The 20,278-nt window shown below is 32.8% G+C and overlaps 1 protein-coding gene across 1 annotated transcript in view; it reads left to right on the plus strand.

Annotated features, from left to right (window-relative positions):
- NCAM2 (neural cell adhesion molecule 2) overlaps positions 1-20,278 on the plus strand; it is a 261,349-nt gene that overhangs the window by 164,705 nt on the left and 76,366 nt on the right. Inside the window, exons 9-10 of the mRNA XM_085308474.1 lie at positions 3,742-3,892; positions 17,655-17,842. Of these exons, the coding sequence (XP_085164600.1) occupies positions 3,742-3,892; positions 17,655-17,842 (339 nt within the window). The remainder of the gene's footprint in view (positions 1-3,741; positions 3,893-17,654; positions 17,843-20,278) is intronic.

Raw genomic sequence — 20,278 nt, forward strand, 5'->3', positions numbered from 1 at the left:
AACAAAATAACTCATCATACTAATACTCTGTTAAAGCGCCCTCAGTGGGCATCGGCATATGTCTAGGGAAAATATAACAACAAGTCAAGTGTATAAAGGTGCATATCAGACCTACTGGTTGTAATTAATTACTTGGGGAGTTCCTGAGTTAGAGTGATATTTTTCTATTTCTTGTACGGACTTGTTTTAAGAGCCTGTGTAGGCCTTTAATAGCTGCTGTATACTGTGCAGAGGAGTTCCACATTTTCAGCTATACGATGTGTGGAAAACTCTCTACTGCTTAACTTGCTACCTGCTAATTTCGTTTTGAGACTTGCATTGGAAGAGACAATGAACAATCTTAACATTTTTTCTGTGCCAGAGATTTGGTAGCTCTTGATCATATTCCCTGTGGAATGGAGCTGTAATCCATTAATCAGTCTTTGTATGGAAAGCATTCCATAATTTAAATATCTTTGTTACCTTCTACTATGTCTCTTAAGGTAGAATCAAGTAGCTATTATATAAAGAGGCTGCAAGATTTATCCAATGGTGATGTTTTCTGTTGTTTTATATTTCTTTCTAATAATTGCAGTATTYGATTTGTGTTTTTTTAAGCACTAAGCATTGAACTAATTTTTTTAGGAATTATCTATAATTCAAAGACTGTAAAAGGTAGTGCTCACTTCAAATTCCATTATTTTATATGTAAAGTTAGGATTATTTTCTCACATACGCAAGATTTCTAATTTATTTACGTAGAATTTCACCTGGTAATTCTTCAGTCACTCAGTATTATTAAGATTCGTATAATACCAAGTAGAAATCATGTTTAAAAAACKTAATATATCCATAGATACAGATAAAAAACAGGTTTAAATTTCATTCTAACAAGATCTGATAATTCAGAAACAATTACATACTGTCAGTCTTCATTATGGAATATACAAGTGGTATCATCTATASAAGACTAATAGTGTGAAGTGGCATGTGCTTAAAAAGTAATCATTAATACTCTGATATTAAAACAAGTCACAATTTTACATCTTATATAAGCAATATATAATACCATAGTAAAATTAATATGATCTGTTCTTCTCTTTGAAAAGAAAAAATAGATAAACTAAAAACAAGAAAGAGAAGTAACTGTAACAGTTATTTAATTTTAAGTCTCTTTGTGATTATTTTCATTTTATTTTTGGTCTTTTGACATCATTAACACTCATATCTGTGCTTTAATATGTATGCTATTAATTATTGCAAAGGATATTTTGTATTGAATTGATAAATCTTTTCTTTTTGTGATCAAAACAAAAGTAGCATTGCAAATTTTATTTTTTTATAGAAGTACCTTCATTTACTTTAGTGATTATTATAAATAATTTAACTACTTTTTCATGGGTCCTGCTGACCATACTGCACAGACAGAACAGCTAGTACATGCATGTTTTTTGAGAGTGAGGAATTACCATTCAGAATACATATTTTTACAATATTTTTCTTTCATGTTTCCATRTATAGCCCTTGTTACCTCTTATTGGAAATAGAAGATTGAACTAGCTGAAATATCTCTGACCTAATTCTGAAAATCATGTTAAAAGACCTTCAGTAAATGTGTTGTAACAGCTATAGATCATTACAATTTTGCAGAAGAACACTTTGTATTGTGCAAGAAGAAAATCTTTTGTCACTATTTAAAAATCTAACCACAATTTAAAAAATAAATAAGAAATGTTTGGCTCCTCATATGTTCTAGAAATATTCTAGAAAGAAGTGTAAAGAGAATATTTTTCTTGGAATACTTCTTGTCTACTGCTCTTTACAGTAAATTTCTTCCATCGTTTTTCTTTATATTCAACTACCTTAGAGCCCTAGGATGTCAGCTGTTAATGATTCACTAACATAGTTTAGTACTGTATTGGTGACTCATAGTCACAGGTTGTTTTAGYGTAAGATGTATCTTCTCACAATTTTAAGTGTGACTTCTTGGGCAAATATATGTAGTCAAAGTAAAATGAGAAATAACATTCCTGAAAGATATGTACATGTTAGTTAAGAATAATGCATATTTACCATATATTGCATATTTGATATTTTARAAGAGAAATGATTAACTGGTAGGTTAAATAATGGAATTATTAACTCTATCTTACAAAGTATTTGTAAAACGTAGATATAGTAGAGATTAGAAAAACATTTTATATTTTATTTTAAAGACATTACATTTTARTTATCTCAAGCTCCCAGAAAAACATGACTTTAATATTGTGGCTTTCTCACTAATAACTTCATAGCTTTTCTCTTTCTTTTTTAAAGGTATAATGAAAATAGAACTTTCAGCATTAGGAAGATAGGGRTAACTAAGTGATCTTAGTTAGTTTTTACTAAGCTGTAAGCTTTAAAATTTACTCCTGCCTTAGGATTTAAGAATTGCAATTTACGTATATATACTGTGAGACTTTCACAGAAAAAAAAAATTCAGGTGCTTGGGTTCTGATGCAGGATCAAAGTACTTTCCTTTGCATAGAAATTTTGATACACAGAATGATTTATATCAGTGCTTTATATCAAATATTCTGAGATACTAATTGTGTGCATTTTCCTGCATTCAGTGAAGAAACAATGGTATAGAATTACAAGTCAATCATTTAAATATCAGCTACCATTTGGTCAGTATTTAGTGTAAAATATAAAATACAGTAAACTTGAGTGTATGTACTTGTAGGATTGGACATTAATTTTCAGATCTAAATTCAAAAAACTWGTTAATGTTTTAACTCCCCTTTCCACCTTCCTCAATATTAAGGTAGGTAAACATCAGTATTTTTTATCAGCTTTTTTTTTTTTCACACACGCACAAAAAAAAGAAGTAATGTGAGCTTCCAAAAGCTACAAAGCAAGTCAAGTGCAGAGCCGGAATTAGAACTTACCTGTTTTTTCCCTCAGGTATGCAATTACATGGAAGTTAAAGTGTCAAGCAATGTGTTCAGTTTTCTTTTGTTTGTTTGTTTGTTTTAATTTTCCTTACTCTTCTATGCTCTTAGAAGTCAAATCATYTGGGGGCTGGAGGGGAACAATGTATTGAAAACATTTTTTATCAAATTGATAAACATACAATTGATTTTCTAGAAAAGCAGAAGACAACATTCGGTTTTCAGCCCTGCCTGTTTCCTTGGAATGACATATAAATGAAATCCAGCAATTCCAATTGCATTTCTAGACCTTGTTTTCAGGTGTGAGCTTTTCACAAGAGAWTGTGAATAATGAAAATAAGAAATCTATGACTAGATTTGTGTTTTGACRATTGTTTTGAGCACTATTTTGATTTAGTTTCATAATTACATTTTTAAGGACAAGAGAGAGATTGGGTGCTAACAGTAATCTAAAATGTTATGACTTTATACATGCATTTTTATTAATGCCTGCATTTTAGCAAAATGAGTGCAATCATAAGCAGGCTTTCAGTATGTGGTTAACTATGCTAGTCTTAAATGGGTAAATTTTGTGGTTTACCTTGACAGTRTTCCTTTAAGCATGTACTTATTCTTTTGATTGTAGTGCCTAGAATTAGAATATCTGTTTTAATATACTTTTTAAAATTTAGTTGACAAATTTAGAAATTGCTTATCTGCCAGTAGTAACTACACCGTATGTGAGGAGATGCTTTCAGTCATAATTATCTATGGTTTTTAAAATATAAAACATAATATAGATACATATATATATAWAAAACCTTTCTCTTTCCTGAATCAATGTAAACAGAGCCCAGATGGCCGTATAGAAGTCAAAGGGCAGCATGGAAAATCGTCACTGCATATTAAAGATGTGAAGTTGTCAGATTCAGGGAGATATGACTGTGAAGCTGCAAGTAGAATTGGTGGGCACCAAAAGAGCATGTACCTTGATATTGAATGTAAGTTCTAATATTTTGTTTTCTCTTTTAAATTTGTTTTTAAAAGAAAAAAGTACATTCTTAATGGAAGGTTAGTTTTCCTGGTCATTCATGTTTAAACTTGCATAATTTGAGTGTCCTTCTATAGTTAGTGGTACTAAATACTCTGGATGAATCCTGSATTTACTGAAGTTGATGAGACACTTGTCAGGTGCTTAATCAGGACAGTACATCTGTGATGATATTCCAACTCACTTAAGGCTAAGCTTAATAWCTTCTTCAAAAGCTTTGGGCTAGTGGAGACTACTGCATGTGAAAAGTATTCAATGGGGTAAGGTAAGGACTAACTTGAGCAACAGCTCAGTTTGAACTTCTAAGATTGAATCAAGTCATCAATTTTTYCTGGTTCTCTGAGTCACTGATCCCCAGCAACTCTATAGTATCTGTTATAACTCCTCCTGGAGTTCAAATCTTTGTGGCATCTCTTTGGAACAGGCTGTTTTATTCAGAGCTTTTGGATTTTTTCCAGGCAAAATAGAGATTCTTTTTATTTAGAGAAGAGTCTGATGCTTTAGAAGTCAATCAGAGTACATAAATTTCAAACACAGAAAAATTYAGTGCAAAATTGTCTCTTCAGACAAACTGTTCTTCAAACTCTTGAAGCAAAGCTCTTCAAAAATGAAACCCCCAAAATCCTCTTTTGTTTTTCATCAATTTTATCCTTTGATAGAGATTTTCTACATATTTTTGTTCTATATATTGTTGCAATATATTTTGAGTGAGCCTGATTGAAATTGAGACTCTGGAAGTAAGGAAATAATCTATGAGGTAAAAAGTTGGAGAAACAGAAGAGTTACATCAAAGGTATATGATTGAATGGTTAAATGAATGAAGGAGGATAAAACACAGAATAGAGAGTATCCAAAAGGCTTTCCAAAGCTGAATAAAAAATCAGTCCCGTAAAATAACATAATGAATTTTTCTTTTATGCCATTGGTACTTACAAAAAAAAAAAAAAAAAAAAGTAGACTCCACTGAACTCAAAGAGTATCTTTGCACTGAAATCTTAATAGATGTTGGATGAGACCTGTAGTACAGGTCTCAGATGAGGGATACGTAATACGTGATTGTTGCAGACACCAGCTGACAGCACGTTTTGACTTAGGAAATAGATCTGAAAGGAAAATGAGAAATGTTCAGAGTTGTAAATGGATATTAAGGAWGGAGAGATTCTCCAGTCCCAAAGAACTAAGAAATAAACACAGTATTTATTAATAGCTTTAACATAGCTATTCTTGAATAAATGTACTTGTGAAGGACTTTGAAACTTTGCAAAATATTATTATTCTTCTGGGAGCATATTCATTTAAAAGATTCATTCCTTTAATGAATTTTGGCTTCCTACTGCACTGGTAATTAGTTATTTTATATGGTTATAAAGGAAAAAAATGATTATACTAGACAAAAATGCAAGTTCAATTAAGTTACTTTAAAATTCCTGTAAAATTCTAAATCCTGTGCTGCATAGAATGACATGAAATATATTGTTTTGTTAAGGTTATGTAGCCATTGTGCTTTAAAATTCAATATTATTACCTTTTGTATTCAGAAGGGAGATAYAGGATGCGTCACATTGTATGAAACATGGGGAACTGAAACTTAAGAATTCATTCGCTGCGCAGAATTCATACTAGAGGGTATAACAAAATCTCTGGATTGATACAGTACATTAATATAGTCTAAAATATCTTCCAGGGTAGACGTTTTGGAGAAATCCTATGAATTTAAAAGTAGCATATTCTCATTATTGACTTAGTGAGAAGAGTATGGCAGATTTAATTTTGAATATATATTGGAAGAATCAAATGTTGTGTATGTGAAAATGCATTAGGTTATTGTTTTAAATCCAGTTTTATGCTTAGGTATCCATATTTTTTTGATGCAACAAACTTTTCTTTACAGTTCAGAAATCTTCCAAAAAAGCATAATTTTTAAAAGAACATATAAACATTGTGGTATCATCAGAGATATCATCATATGTTGTGATAATGATTTTTAATGTGTAACACAAGACTTTTCTTTGATCTAGAATAAAATTATGATATTTGTCAAACTGAAATTATCAACTTTGAAAACTGTATCTGAGAATATCTTATCAACTGTAACTGAGAATTAAGCCAAATTCATTTTTCTAGAACAAGAATTACATAACACAATTACAATTTTCTCCATATCCTTTATGTGTGTGGCATTTTCATAATGCAAGGGGAACATTTTTGTGATGCAATATAGACCTGTCTCTATTTGTGTTTTGATTAACCAGTCAAAACAGTTTTTTTGTTGAAAATATCGTTGCACTGGTATATGAGCAGCAAATACAGTACATTTGTCTTGCTATGACAAGAAAACATTTGTCAGATGGTGAAAGCGTCTTCTGTCCTTTGAAGTAGCATCCTCAGAGGGAAGTGTCTTCATTCCAGTCTCATTCTCCCATTAGTCTAGTTTCTGTCATAAACTCCTGTAATGAAACAGTCTTCAAAGAATCTTCTTACCACTGTTTATATACAATGGTGTGTTATTGTAAGTGCTAAAAGAAATTTTATCAACTGCAGTTACCTTTCTTTCTGTAACAGATGTCATAGTTTTCCTTTATTCCAGTTGTTTCACTTTGCAATTTTCACGATACAGGCTTTCAGCAAAAAATACAGGTTCAATACARGTTTTCTCATAGAAAAATGGGAAAATGTGGGGAATTTTAATGAAATTCTATGAAGTCTGTATTGAATAAATAATTTGACTCTTCCCATGTTATTTTCCATAGGATATTTCTTCCACATATTAATTATAATTAAAAATGTTATCCTCAATACTTTTTRTATTTTTTTCCAAATGTTCACTTACTAAATTGCATAAAACTCYTCAAAGCATTATAATTGCCATTTCAATTATTATTGTTTTGTTCTTTTCAAAACTAGTTTTGAGAATAATTTTTTCAGRTGTGGCTGACTCTTTACATAATCACCAATGAGCCATGTTAGCAGAGTTTTTATTTTTAATTGTATTCAGGCATACGCTGCAGTAACAAATTTAAATTTAAAAATAAATAAATAATGGATAATTGTTTATATTGTTCCATATCTTCGAGTTAAAACTAATCACTGCACCTAATGCCATTCCATAAGTTAATAACTGTAGCCTTTTTCTTTATGTATTTTCAGTGCGCTTGGTTGGTTGTGTAGTCAGGAACACATTCCTGTTACATTCTTAAATGGCAGGACACTTAAATAGCCCTGTTGGAGGTACAGAAGTCTCTGGTGTCACTATCTCATCCTTTTAGTTACTTATCCCTAGCCAGGACTTAAACTGACAGTATGATTGCACGGAGTTTCTGTATTTTATCAGTGTTGGGGTTGCTTTTACTGATAAGAGCAGTTCCCCAGGACAGGAAAAGATTATCAGGTTAGATTCTAATCTGGCACAGTTAACCCTGCTTTTGCCATTTATCTGAATTAAATACTAGATGGACATATACTCTACGGAAGGCAAACACATTTTAAAGTATTTCTTCCTGCAAAGTCACCTTTGTGTTTAGTTACATTTAGTTTTCCTTGCATTTAGTGTGGAAAAGTCAAAAGGACATAGAGGGCAGATATCATTATTAATATTATTTGTTAATGGATTTCATTATCTGTACAGTCTGATTACAGATATGAAGTCTATTATGTGTTGTTATTATTATTAATAATAATAATTGAGTCGATTGAAAAGTTTGGCAATATGATGGCATAAATTATATTAGGTGTTAGGTATTAAGATGTGTCTATAGTGATTACCTGTATGTTTCTGCTAGATAGATGAAGAGTTATTTTTTAATTTTAAAAAATGATAAGAATGAATTAAAAAAATAGCTGAAGCAGGAGATACAGTAAGAGGAGGCCTTCAGAAGGGCCTGAGGGAGTCAAATGTACAAATTCCAGTGAATTAGAAAGGGATTTTTGCATACTGTCAGGTGCCTTTCAAAATCACAGTTTTACTATGCAGATAGGTATTTACATTTGTATGTGGTATTTCCGTGGGTTTTTTATCTGAGACATTTTTGCTGAAAATACATCCTGGAGATATAAAGGAAACGCAGTACAGACCTGAGTAAAAGTAGAAAAAAWTCTGATGAGGGAACACATTTATTTCTTGGCTGTGCTTCCACAAATTTTTGCTGCAGTTATTAGCATTAGGAAGTGAGATAACATAATTTTGAYGTGTTAGATATAGTGGATCATCTTTCTTCATATTATTATTCTCAGTAGGGCAGCAGGGATAGTATTATGAAGTTGGAATGGATGTAAGCAAGCTGGTAGAGATCAACCAACAGTCTATGACCCTTAAAAGTGAACCTCTCCTCTCCCGTAAGGTTTTCTTGTTAATGTGTTCAAAAGGTCATTTTCACCTTTCACAAGGAAGTATTCACAGTATTAACGGTGTGCAGACGTTTGCACCCTACGGTGAGGTGCTGCTCTCGCTGAAGGATCGCGGAAAGTGCAACGGAAAGTGCAGGTTCCTTCAAAGAGTAATCCTGTTATCAGCAAGAAAGCTGCTTCTTTGGAGGAGTCTCTCTTTCTCTGTATACTACCCAGGAAGCTTATGTTCTTTCGTAGCTGCAATAACAAGTTTTCACATCACTCAGTTTCAGTTAAAATTCCCCACTTTCTGTACTGATGGGGCAGCTATTTGGTACCGTGAATGGTCCAAGAAAGCCTATGTTAGTCATTCTCCAAAAAGACTAGTATTTAGGGGTTTTAATAGACAAATATATTACAATCAGTAATATGGTGCATTTTTCAGTGTGAAATCAAGCACATGAGTTCCAAGTAAATGTGATTTCTTAGGAAAGTGTTACTTTCTAGAAAAACAATTAAATAATTCAAAACTTCTTCCAAAAATTAGATGCTTTTTCTACTACTGGAGTTTTCCTCTGAACGTGAATTTTGTAACGGTGTTCCTTACCAGACAAATACCAATTATTTCAGTGTTACTAAGAAAAAAGGTTTTATAAAGTGTAGCATCTGCAACATCGTGTTCGTTTATAAGGAAAAATYTATCACATTTACTATGCTACTGTCTTTATTGCTTGTCAGAAACATTTTTTTCCTATATCTTTTCCTACTGCAATTTGAAATCAACCTCATTCATGTAACAGCATTAAACTTAGTTTCCTGAGTAGACTGGTCTTTTAGACTTTTTTATTTTGTTTTATATTAGTGAGGTATTTTCCACTGCGGTTAATGCAGATGCTTCGTATTCGTGCTAGTTCATTTCATACCTTTGCAAAGACACAGAATTACTTAAAGCAGGTTGAACTGAGCCACAAATTAGGTCTGCTTTGATAAGCACACTTTGAATCAGTGAAAATACTGCCAGTATGTGCAAGATGTCACAAAATATTGTAGCCTATTTGATGCCAAATAGTGTTCTCGCTACTCCATGCTGTCATAAAATGTAAGAAACRTAGAGAGTTCATACTAGAGATCCAGTTTCTTTGAAAAGAATTCAGAGAAGGAACATTTCATCACTCCTCAATTACCGCACCTAAGTTATGGTGTTATCAGAGCCAGAAAACAAYACAGATAAACTCTATCATATGGCCTAAAAAAAAATAAATAAATAAAATGACATCAAAAGCAAGCAAGCAAAATGCTGAAATATAGGAGGTACTGCATCTTTTCTAGTAAAATCCTATTGGCTTTAGTTACATTTTTACCCATGAAATTGTTATAGGTGAAAATAAGAAAACAAAGACAGAAAAGGTAAATCTTTAGCAACACGACTTTTTTAATATGGCTTTGAAGTTCAGGAATTGCAACTACTAGGACTTACAATTTTCCTTCTTTGACTACTTGGTGCACTATAGAAGCAAATTTGGTATACTAACCCACTGACTTTAAAAGGATAAGAATGTTGAATTTTGAGCAAAATATGAAGGTCATTACATAAAGTCACTATGCAAAAAACATTTCACCAAGACTCACTGTACTGAAAAAGAAAGGAAGACAGCTTTGTTTTCTATTTCTGATTCTTCCACAAAAAATTTTGCGAAGTGGCTAAAATTAYCACTTCTTCATCTGTATGGTAAATCTACCTAGCCCAAAATGGTGTTAAGATACTTTRGGACAGAAATTCCACAATAGAACTTTTGTCCTATAGATGTCAATGATGTGTTAGAATGCTATATTTATATTAGAAATCTCTCTAAATTTTTACTTTAGACAGTAGACTAGTAGATGTCTATATTACATATTTTTGTTGAACTTAAAATGAGCTTGATATCAATTCCAGTAGATACTTAAYATGTTAGCTATTTTTCTTGTAAAAAGAGAATATAATTTTCAGAAATGAATAAARTAGTTTTTTAATTCTGTTTCTCTTCAGATAATTTACTGATGTTGTCAATAGATATTTTTGCCTCACTATTTTGGTTTACTGGCTTAATTTTTCACTTGCAGTATTCTCTAAGTAATTTAAAAAAATCAAGACAGAATTTTCTYATATTTTATTGAAGATGGTTCTACTTATAATCTGAAATTGACCTTTGATGAGGTTCTCTATACGCCTGCATTGATGTTTCAAGTGTAAATTTTAAACTATGATTTTCATACTTCTAAAATCCAACAGAATTTTGCAAGTCATTTTGTAATATTTAAAGTATAATTTATATTATGCAAAGATGACCTATGATTAAAAGAAAAAATAAACAGTACAATCTTTGTCACTCTCCATACCTCTAAGCTAGATCAGCAATGCAGAAGCAACTAAGTATATTAGCATCTTAGAAGCATCTGAAAATTGTAAAGAAGATAATTTGGTGCTATGATAGGAAGTGTGATCTTGAAACTTGCACAGATCAAAATATCTTCAGTTGAGATTTGTAGCCTGAATATTTTTTTTCATTAACTTTCTTTAACTGCAGGATATTTTGCATTACTTGAAGTTGGTATTTTTAAATAGTCCCTCTCCAGTTATTCTCAGAGAATCCTAAAGTCTTTAGGTTGGCACATACTTGGAGGAGAGAGCTCCAGTATTAATTTTAGCAGGCCAGAGGAGGRCAGCTTTGGTTGCAGGCCAAAAGATATGTGAGGCCAGGTGCCTCTGAGCTGGTGTTGAGCCTCAGCAGCATAGGACAGAAGTAAGGAGGGAAATAAAGGGCGAGTTTTTGCAGACTGTCTGAGGRACAAGAGGTATAGATTTAGCAGAATCAACATATTGGACATGGAGTTCAATACAGAGGGTAATATTTTAGGGATGCTGTTTGGCTTTTTAGTCTCTAAGTTTTTTGTTTRTGTTCTGGACAGCACTGTATGTAAAAATGAAGTGAACAGATACTGAGATGGAGACTCCCTGCTCGGGGGAGATGTACAATACAGGATCAACAATTAGGATTTGGGAATATGGAAGGCAGATAACAGAAGGGAGAGAGTGATAGGAGACGTGGTGGAGATAAGGAGGTCTGGTAAGAAAATAGGAAGGTAAAGATGTAGAGCCGGATTTTGTTCTGAAAGTGTGAAATGTATTATAGGAGGAGAGGGTTGAGAAGATGAGACGGGGGTTAGGGTCCTGGTTTGGGAAAGGTGTTGCTGTGCTTGACTTTTATATGGGAATTATATAATCTAATCTATGATGTTAGGAGTCTGATCATCCTAGATTATTACGGAATACATATAACAATTAAAATTTTGATACAAACTTCAAGCATCCAAAAATGGTCTGTTTCAGTAATTGGAAATACCCAATCATTTTATTACAAAGATAAAAATTGCTACTAAAATTGCTACAAAAGCTGGCAGAATTCTTGTATCCTGTATGTGACAGATTTACAGTGGGATTCCACCTGTGCTACTTCACATGGCCAGTTTTTCTGGTGATTTACTGACAGAAAATGACCATTAGAGATCTGCAGATTGTTTCATTTAAGTAACAGCATTGACATACTTAGCTTTTTGTACCTATCTGTGATTTCATTAGTGTTTCTTCTCCATCTTGCAGACACTTCCTGCACTTCTCACTCCAAGTTCTTGAACAGTCAGACTCATGTACTGACATAAACTCAAGAGTGTSCTTACTGAAAACATGGACCAGAATTCCCAGGCACTTGCAGGCAATRCCATGACTTAGTTGCTAAGTTAAGAAGTATTTAATCTACTTGTTAGAGACTAGTGCAGCTCACAAGATCACAGATTTTCAGAAATCATGCACTAGTAAACCAGGAAACTAATGAATTCAAGTTAAACTTAGATGAAGCCAAAATAGCTGAAGAAATTACAATATCACTCTTAAAACACAGCAGCAACATAAAGTGTAAGAGCAGTATCTCAGTAATAACATACATTCTTTTTTACAGGTTTCTCCATCCATAACAGATATTAATACAAAACTAAAATTTCTAGGTTTTAATTGTGGTCAAGCCRACTGCATTATTCCCTAATGTCATGTGGAATTCAAAGAAAAATGCAAACTTTCAATTCCTGTGAGACTGACAGCACCAAACACCAGAACAATGTACTTCTTCATTGCTTGCCGTTTGTAAAAGTTAAAGATCATCAACAACATACATTGTGACTGGTGGAAAATTGCTTTATCTCCTTCATATATAATTGTTTAGCTGTGTTTATGATATTACAACATCTCCATCTTTTAAAGATAAACGATGGAGAATTTAATGTGATGATTAAGTGTCACAAGTAATATCACAGTCAAGGGTATTTGGGACCAGTACTGTTTCTCAATAAGAGGGGGACTCCTACTCCTATTGCATAAACTGTATTATTAGTAGCTAGCCCATTATGCTGTTGAAGAGTATCGTGTGTTTGATTGTAACTCATTTTGATAAGAAACAAGAGAACTGAAAGCAAAAAGGAAATGTTCCTGTGGGTGTTGCCCACTGCGAAGGAAACGTACACCTTTGCAAAATTGCTAATCTCAGACTTCCAAAATTGAGAGTCAGAGTCTAACAAAAAAACAGCCCCTGGTTTTAGCTAATAATTTTGGAAACTTAAAACCTACTATAAGATAAGTTTCATTTGCTTTTCTGTTTGGRAACTTAAGATTCAGATTTACAAGTTTTTCCTTGCAGGCACGTGATCATGATATTGGAGGTAAAATCATAAAAATTAGCAGCCCTGAAGCACCGTAGTTTCTGTCTTGCATAAGGATGATTTTATATTAAAATCTAATCACCTTGCCTCATTTGTTAAGATCTTTCTAATACATTTCTTGTTACAAGGAATATTTGACAGTTACTGTACGAGTCTGGGGACATTCTTGTACTTTAGCTCCAGGGAAAAGCTATTCATTCCAAAATATTAACTATTGCCAAACATGTATGAGGAAGAAAATACAAGTGAAAAATAGAAGGCTGTTAACTAAATGGAATAAAGTTACAAAAATGTATGGTCCTTTTACACGAGGGAAAGTAAGGAAAGTACTAAATTTGTTAGAGGATGCATTTTATTGAAGTCCTTAATGATTGGGACCTTTTGTGAATAGTAAGCCTCTAAGAGAGAGGCTTCCAATAATATGGTACAGGAGATGTCCTTGGCATCTCAGACCTGACAATCTGACATATACTTTCACTGTGTGATCCAGAAAAAATAATTATGTGATGACTAAATAGCCAACAGTTTGAAAACCTCTGATCTTAGGGTAAGAAGTGAAAATCTGATTCTGTACATCAGGTTGCTGATGTATAGGTGGCTGGACACAYGTGCTGAATTAAGTGATTTGCTATATCCAATTTTGTGTATAACTGAAGACACACCAGAGCTGGATCTTTGTAATCCTTAATTGAATTACCCTCTGGATGAGACAGGTGATGTATTAGTCTGTGCTTCCATCAGTGCTCTCAGGCATTATATCTAATAGGGATATTCAAATCAGTTTTCCTTATGMAATTTATTCAGAACCACTTCTCCCAATTGTATGCCATATTCTGACTTGTCCATTTCTTTCCTGCTTGGGAATATGCTTGAGTTTAGCTGGTGCCATAATATTAACTGTTCTAAAAAGCTATTCGAAAGCAGTAGTTGCTTATAGAATCCTCCTATAACAGAATCCTTTTGATTAATTTTGTACCTCCATGATTTATTTTTTGTTCATTCTAGGTGTCTTTTCCAGCTGAATTGCCTTATCTTCCCAAAATACCACTCCATCTTTCACTATTCGAGCTTCTAATAGTGCTTACGAACTTTCTTGTTACCTGTAGTAATTAATATGAACAATAGTGTTTTTGCTTTTCTGTAGCTTTATTTGTAGTAAGCCATAAGGTTCAGCTGTAATAAATACCATTCAGGTTCATGGTGTAGTTTTTGTTAAATTTGTAAACAAAATTCCATTTATTGAAAATGGAGTGTATTCAAGCTGCTACTTTTGTATTTATCTACTTTAAATTCCAGTATATTGTTTTATTTGGTAGTGGTTGATGTACACAAGTTTAAAAAGTACAGTTAATCTATGAATAGCCCTGAATTATTTTACATTAGACATGARTTAGTCCTGACCTGCATGGGAGCAAATCCAATTATAAGATATTCAAGCTAAGCAGAAAATAAGTTTTTTTATTTTTATTATTTATTGTTTAAACTTTCTMATTTATCTGCCTAGAAACTTTTTTTCTTATTATGCAATACATGTGTTGTATTTAAGTATCCATAACATACGTTAAYGTATGATACGTAACATATATATAATAAGGCTCAGTTTCCCATTTCTGCTAGACTTCATTTTCAGTTGTGATTCAGTTGTGTGATAAAAATTTGTGATAAGCATTCTGTGGCAATTAATCTTTTTCTCAGGCTTTTTAGAACTCTGGAGGAGTCATAATTTGTAGACATATAAAATCAACCTTATGTTTTCAAAACTTTGCTTTTAAGTGTTGCTATTTTTAAGCAGTGTTATGCACACATACCGCCATTTCTGTTTGGTAAGTGTGATTTCTGTAATCATCAAAGCCTAATATASTACAGTTACAGATGAAAGTTTGCAAGGAAACAAAACTTCTGATAAATCTTTTTTTCTTTTGACTGAATTTTAATTTTATAAGAAATATAAAAATAGCTCTGGAAATGATTTTTTACAGTAAAAATAAAGACATTTTCTCCATGTTACCTGCATGACTGCAGGTAACTTAGCCCATTCCTGAATAGGAAATCAAAAATCAACTTGTTCAAGATAATTGTTTCTAATCAAGCTATCAGTACAGTCATCCTGTAACGATCTATCTTCTTTTGTCTGTGTCTGAGCATAAGTGGGAGCTTTAGAATGCTGGAGTAACTGCTACAAAGCCTTTTTTTCCCCCCAGGCTTTTGGAAAGGGAAAAAGTGAAGCTTTTTCCTTTTTCTTTCCTTCTTTTTTTTAAGGAATGCTTTTTGTTTGYGAAATGTTGTTTTAGGGGTATGTTCTTTTTTAATGAACTTTTAGAGCTAATTGTGATTTGTGACATTAGAACTGCTTATCTGTTAATATCTATAAGCATGTATGAATGGCAATCCGTGACTCAGTGACTTTTTTAAAGTATAAACAAATAATATAGCTATCCAGAGTCTGCAGTTAAGAAGAGATAGTTGTCTAATCTGAAAGTTCTTATTCTACTGAATGCTTGTACCAACAGTATAAGAGTTTACACTCCTTCTTTTTTGTCAGTTTTAAGACTTTTAAATAGGATAGGAATTGCCCAAGTGTGTATTTATTTCAACAGAAAGCATCAAACCACATGATGTTACTTAGGGAGGAAAGTTACTTGGATTCAAACAAACAGTTCAGGTTTGTGTCTTCCACATTCATGGTACTGTGCACTTATGGAGTGAACTCATTTTGAGACGTTGTGCATTATGAAAGAGAAAATACTTGTCTAAAATCTGTTGCAAAAGAACCCATTTTTTTTCTCATGCACACTGTGATGAAATTTCTGATCCATATGTTGCACATATGTTCAGTGCAAAAAAACGCCTGCCAGGCAGAAATCAATTCCTGCAGTTGTATCTCAAGTGGCTCCCACTGCTAACTTCATTTCCATAGGAAAAGCCATGGCTCTGACTCTCAGTATTTTAAGTTGAAAATTCATCTTCAYCATAAAAGGTAGATGCAAAGTTTGTTATCTTCTCTGTAGAGCTTCACTAATGTGATGTATSGTATCCTGAAGACTATCCAGTAGTCCATCCTTTGCATAAACATACTTAATGAGAAAATACGTTTTTTTAAAATGTATATGAGAATTAAAGAGCAGTAGGGTTACTGATTGTTAAGATTTTGAAAAGGAAGATGAGCACCTATATATGCTAAATATGATCATAGGAAGACATATTTCACTTAGGTGGATGAAACCAGCTGCTTCCTTACAAAAATAAAAGCTGAAAATTTCTAAAAAAATGCTGATGAGCAATGTACCACCCTTGATCTGTGCTTTAAACGCCTACTAATGACAGTCCTTTATAGTTAAAGCAGCAGCAGCAGCATAATTCCAAAAAAGGGTTATGGTTTTTCACAATGGTAAATACAGAAAGGTTACAAACGGGCACTTCAAAAACAAGAAGTCGATTTTAAACATCTTCTGAAGCTAAATTTTAGTATTCAGTTACATGTGCTCTGTTCTTTTCTCTGATAGACCTACAACTAATTTTCTTACCTAAAGTTAAACTAATTGTGAGAAGATTAAAATAAAATATTAAGGCACACATCCAGAAGCATTTTGGAGCTGTTTATCAAAGTACAACTATATAAATGTATATTTTAAATATTAAAAAGAGATAACCGTGGTATCAGCTATCTTTGATCATTCTCTTTCTCTCAGAATTAAATTGCTGGAGAGTTTACTTGACTTTCAGTAATGCAAAAAAATATTTTCTTAATGCTCTTAAAATATAAGAAGAGTAGGATTAAAATTTGAAATTGATTCCAAGTAGATCTTAGATACGCAAAAGAAATTTACCCAAGACAGAATTAGAGGAGCTCCCTCTGATTTTCTGAATCGCATGAAACTGTTTCTGCTATCCATGGAAACTAGAAATAGAAGAAAAAGGTCTTGTGATCTGAAGCTCATAATTACATTGCAACTCAGCAATTTTCTTTGTGTATAGGATAAATGTTTAACTTAGCCATTTAAAGGCAGGTTTGAAAGGAAGGTACAGTATCTTTTTGCTTGTCTGTAGCTCGATGATTCYGTAAGGTACTGCCATGATTATCCTAAATACGAAGTACGTTAATATTCACAATATTTTATCTCARGTAGGCAGAATACATTGCAATATTTTTAGACTTTTTTTTWMYTTTYCYTTWAAAAATTTTGTTCTATGTTTATTGACTCAGCTGAACATCCCTCTTCAGAAAGATTTCATGAAGTATTAGATAGTTCACAGAGGAGGTGGGKGAAGCTCTTAGATGTCTACAAACATTCAGGGAACAACAGTAATTTCTCCATGGCAAAGGAAGATACTGTTAGATCAGTAATTGGGCGGTAAATGGAYCAGTAATTGGAGGTGCATTGTAGTGTAGTAGTATAATGTTAGCAGTACATGTATTCTTTTCCTGAGAACTTCARCTGAAACAACATTAGCAGAGAAGAAAGCTACCAAAATAAAGGCTCAAAAAACTCAGGGTTGAGTAGTGATGTTGTCATAGTCCCTAGTAAATAGATGCAACAGTCAATTCAGATTTCTTTGAGAACAGTGATATCTGAATAGAGGTTTGTAGCCTGTTTCACTAAAACAGTTAGCATATTATGTGTATTACTTTCTTTTTCCAGATGCTCCAACATTTGTGTCAAATCAAACCATGTATTATTCTTGGGAAGGTAATCCCATCAATATAAGCTGTGAAGTGCTAGCTAATCCATCTGCCTCAATTCAATGGAGAAGAGGAAAATTAGTTTTACCTGCAAAAAATACAACACATCTGAAGACTTATAGTGCAGGAAGAAAGCTGATTTTAGAGGTAAGGCTTAAAATGGAAATCARCATGGTGACATTAATAAATTTCTTTCTCAGTTTGTTGCTATTGCACATAATACATAGTCCATTGAAAGATAAGATGTACAAGTTAATAAGTAAAACTCTTTAAAAAATATATGAACTGATTCACCTCCACATTTCCTGTGGTCATTTAGAAAATAAACCTTATTTACATGTCTTGCCTTCTGTTTTCCATCCGCAGTGAACACTAACGTAACTTGTGTTGCTTACAAATAAATAAGTATACAAATAAATGTAAAAATAATCCATCAAGTTGATACTAAAAAATAAAGTGAATATCTAGTAGGTGCTTGGTCTGTACAAAAAGACTTCTCTGTCTTCAATCAAGGTCAAGACAGAATAATAAAGCAATAGCAAACTGCATTTAGGTTTGATTGTGAAACTTTTCTTACAGAGGCACTGGAAAAACTAGAATTAAATTTCCCTCTCTCATCTAAAAGCTATGCTTGAGAACGAAACCTGAGAAAGAGAGAAAACAAAGAAATTAATTATCCAGCCAGTTTATTAACTTGACTAAGCAGTAAACTACTCAGAAATAATGTACAACAAATCATGATCCTTAATTAAGCATTTTATTATACAGAGTTTGAAACCACTATCTCCATACCTGGTCTTACCTATTACTGGGACTACATACGCTCTACTCCAGTAGAGAGCTTTGGAGAAAGTTAATTTTATTCTTTTGTATTTCGTATTAGGAGCTTAAGCATAATCTTCTCAGTTGCCATAAGAAAAGAGGTTAAGAAACTAAACAGAATGGGTGGCTTACTTGTCTTTTGCCTAAAGTCCAAACAATTAATTTCATTTCTTGACATTTACTGTGAGCGTATTAGTGTGAGGAAGCTTATTTTGCTGTTACTTTTGGAATAAACATTACTTTTAGTAGAAAAGCCTAGTTTTGTAAGAGRTGTTAAGTGAGTGCTTCATGCGTGGATTGGGGCAGTGGGGAGGAGAGAACATATTATGTAATACAGTGTCAGAATACAGTATAATGACATATGTTAAAAACCTTAGAATTAGTGACAAACTGACGCATGTATATTGACAGCTGTTTTCATTCATTTATGTTGATAAGAGAGATGTCACTATGAATGAGCTATTAAAAACTGTTATGACGTTGGGTTATGAAGTGATCTCTATGTATCTTGGCAGAAATTTTCTCAGTGGCAGAAGTGATCTTTCTCCACTTTTTGTACATCATTCATTATCCCCGTGACCTTCCTTTTTTACTATGTCAATAACAACAGTAAATGATTGAAAAGTTATCTAAAATTTGATAGAAGAGAGTCTATGATAGCAAATAATTTTCTGTTTTCTGTAACCCTTACAGGAATTAAGTATATGTACAGGAATTAAATATATGTAAGGATAATTTAAAAAATGTCCAATCCAAATTATATTGTGAGAAGAAGATGATAGCAGAAAAATATTCCATAGTTTTAACAACTGATTCTTTTATTTTGCCTGAAAACTCATATATAGTTTTCTGACTTTAGTGAGTTTACTCGTGTTAGCTGAGTCTACTCATCATGTATGAGAATGTGTTTATCTCATTGGAAATGTGTAAATGAACCATATTAACTTATTCCAGTGAGTTTTAAGATACTTTTATAGTATTCTAGCAGCAGACATTTAGTTACTCTGATTCAGCTAGATGGTGTCATCAAGATAATGTGGGAAAAAAATCGTTGACAATGTAGGAGGGTTTTTTTTGAAGCATCAGTTTTTGACAGGTTCAAATGTTAAATTATACATAGGAAAGGAAGTATTGATAAGTAGCCACTGGTAAAGCCACGATTTTCGCTGAAACAATCTCTACRATTCCTTTAAGTGAAAGTTTAGACTAACACTGAAATCTGTTCTGCTTATTTATATAGTTGGCAGTTATCACACTTTTGAGTCCATTTTAACATGTGTTTTCAATAAAGATGTATATTCACTAGAAGGAACTTCATGGAGCTACTGTTACCTTCATAGAAGACAGATTTACAGAGGTTTTGCGATTTGATCTCTTTGTTCTTTCTTCTTCTGAAAACCTTTGCTCCCTCCAAGCAGCTTATGGGTTTGGAAACCTTTTACCTTCCATATTTTTTCTCAGGGTTTTTGAAATCATAAAAGGAGTGGAGATATCTGCCGTTAGGTAGGGAATAGCAGTAATTTCTACAGTTAAAATTTGTGCTAAAGGAGTGGAAATGAAAATGCTGGTTAGGAAAACACAGACAGGCCTTGCTTGCCATCATATTGTCGTTAGAACTCTATACAGRTTAGCATTGGAATCCTAGTTCTGTAATTCCCTATAAACCTGGAGTAAAGGGGACAGATTTAAAGAAATCCAGTCTTGTTTTCATTTGAGGCTGATTTTTCAGACATTTTGACTTAAAGCAAAGCTTTCACAAAG

The sequence above is a fragment of the Rhea americana genome, unplaced genomic scaffold (genome assembly GCF_003343005.1).
Source record: "Rhea americana isolate MKP2758 unplaced genomic scaffold, rheAme1 scaffold_277, whole genome shotgun sequence".
Classification (NCBI taxonomy): Eukaryota; Metazoa; Chordata; class Aves; order Rheiformes; family Rheidae; genus Rhea; species Rhea americana.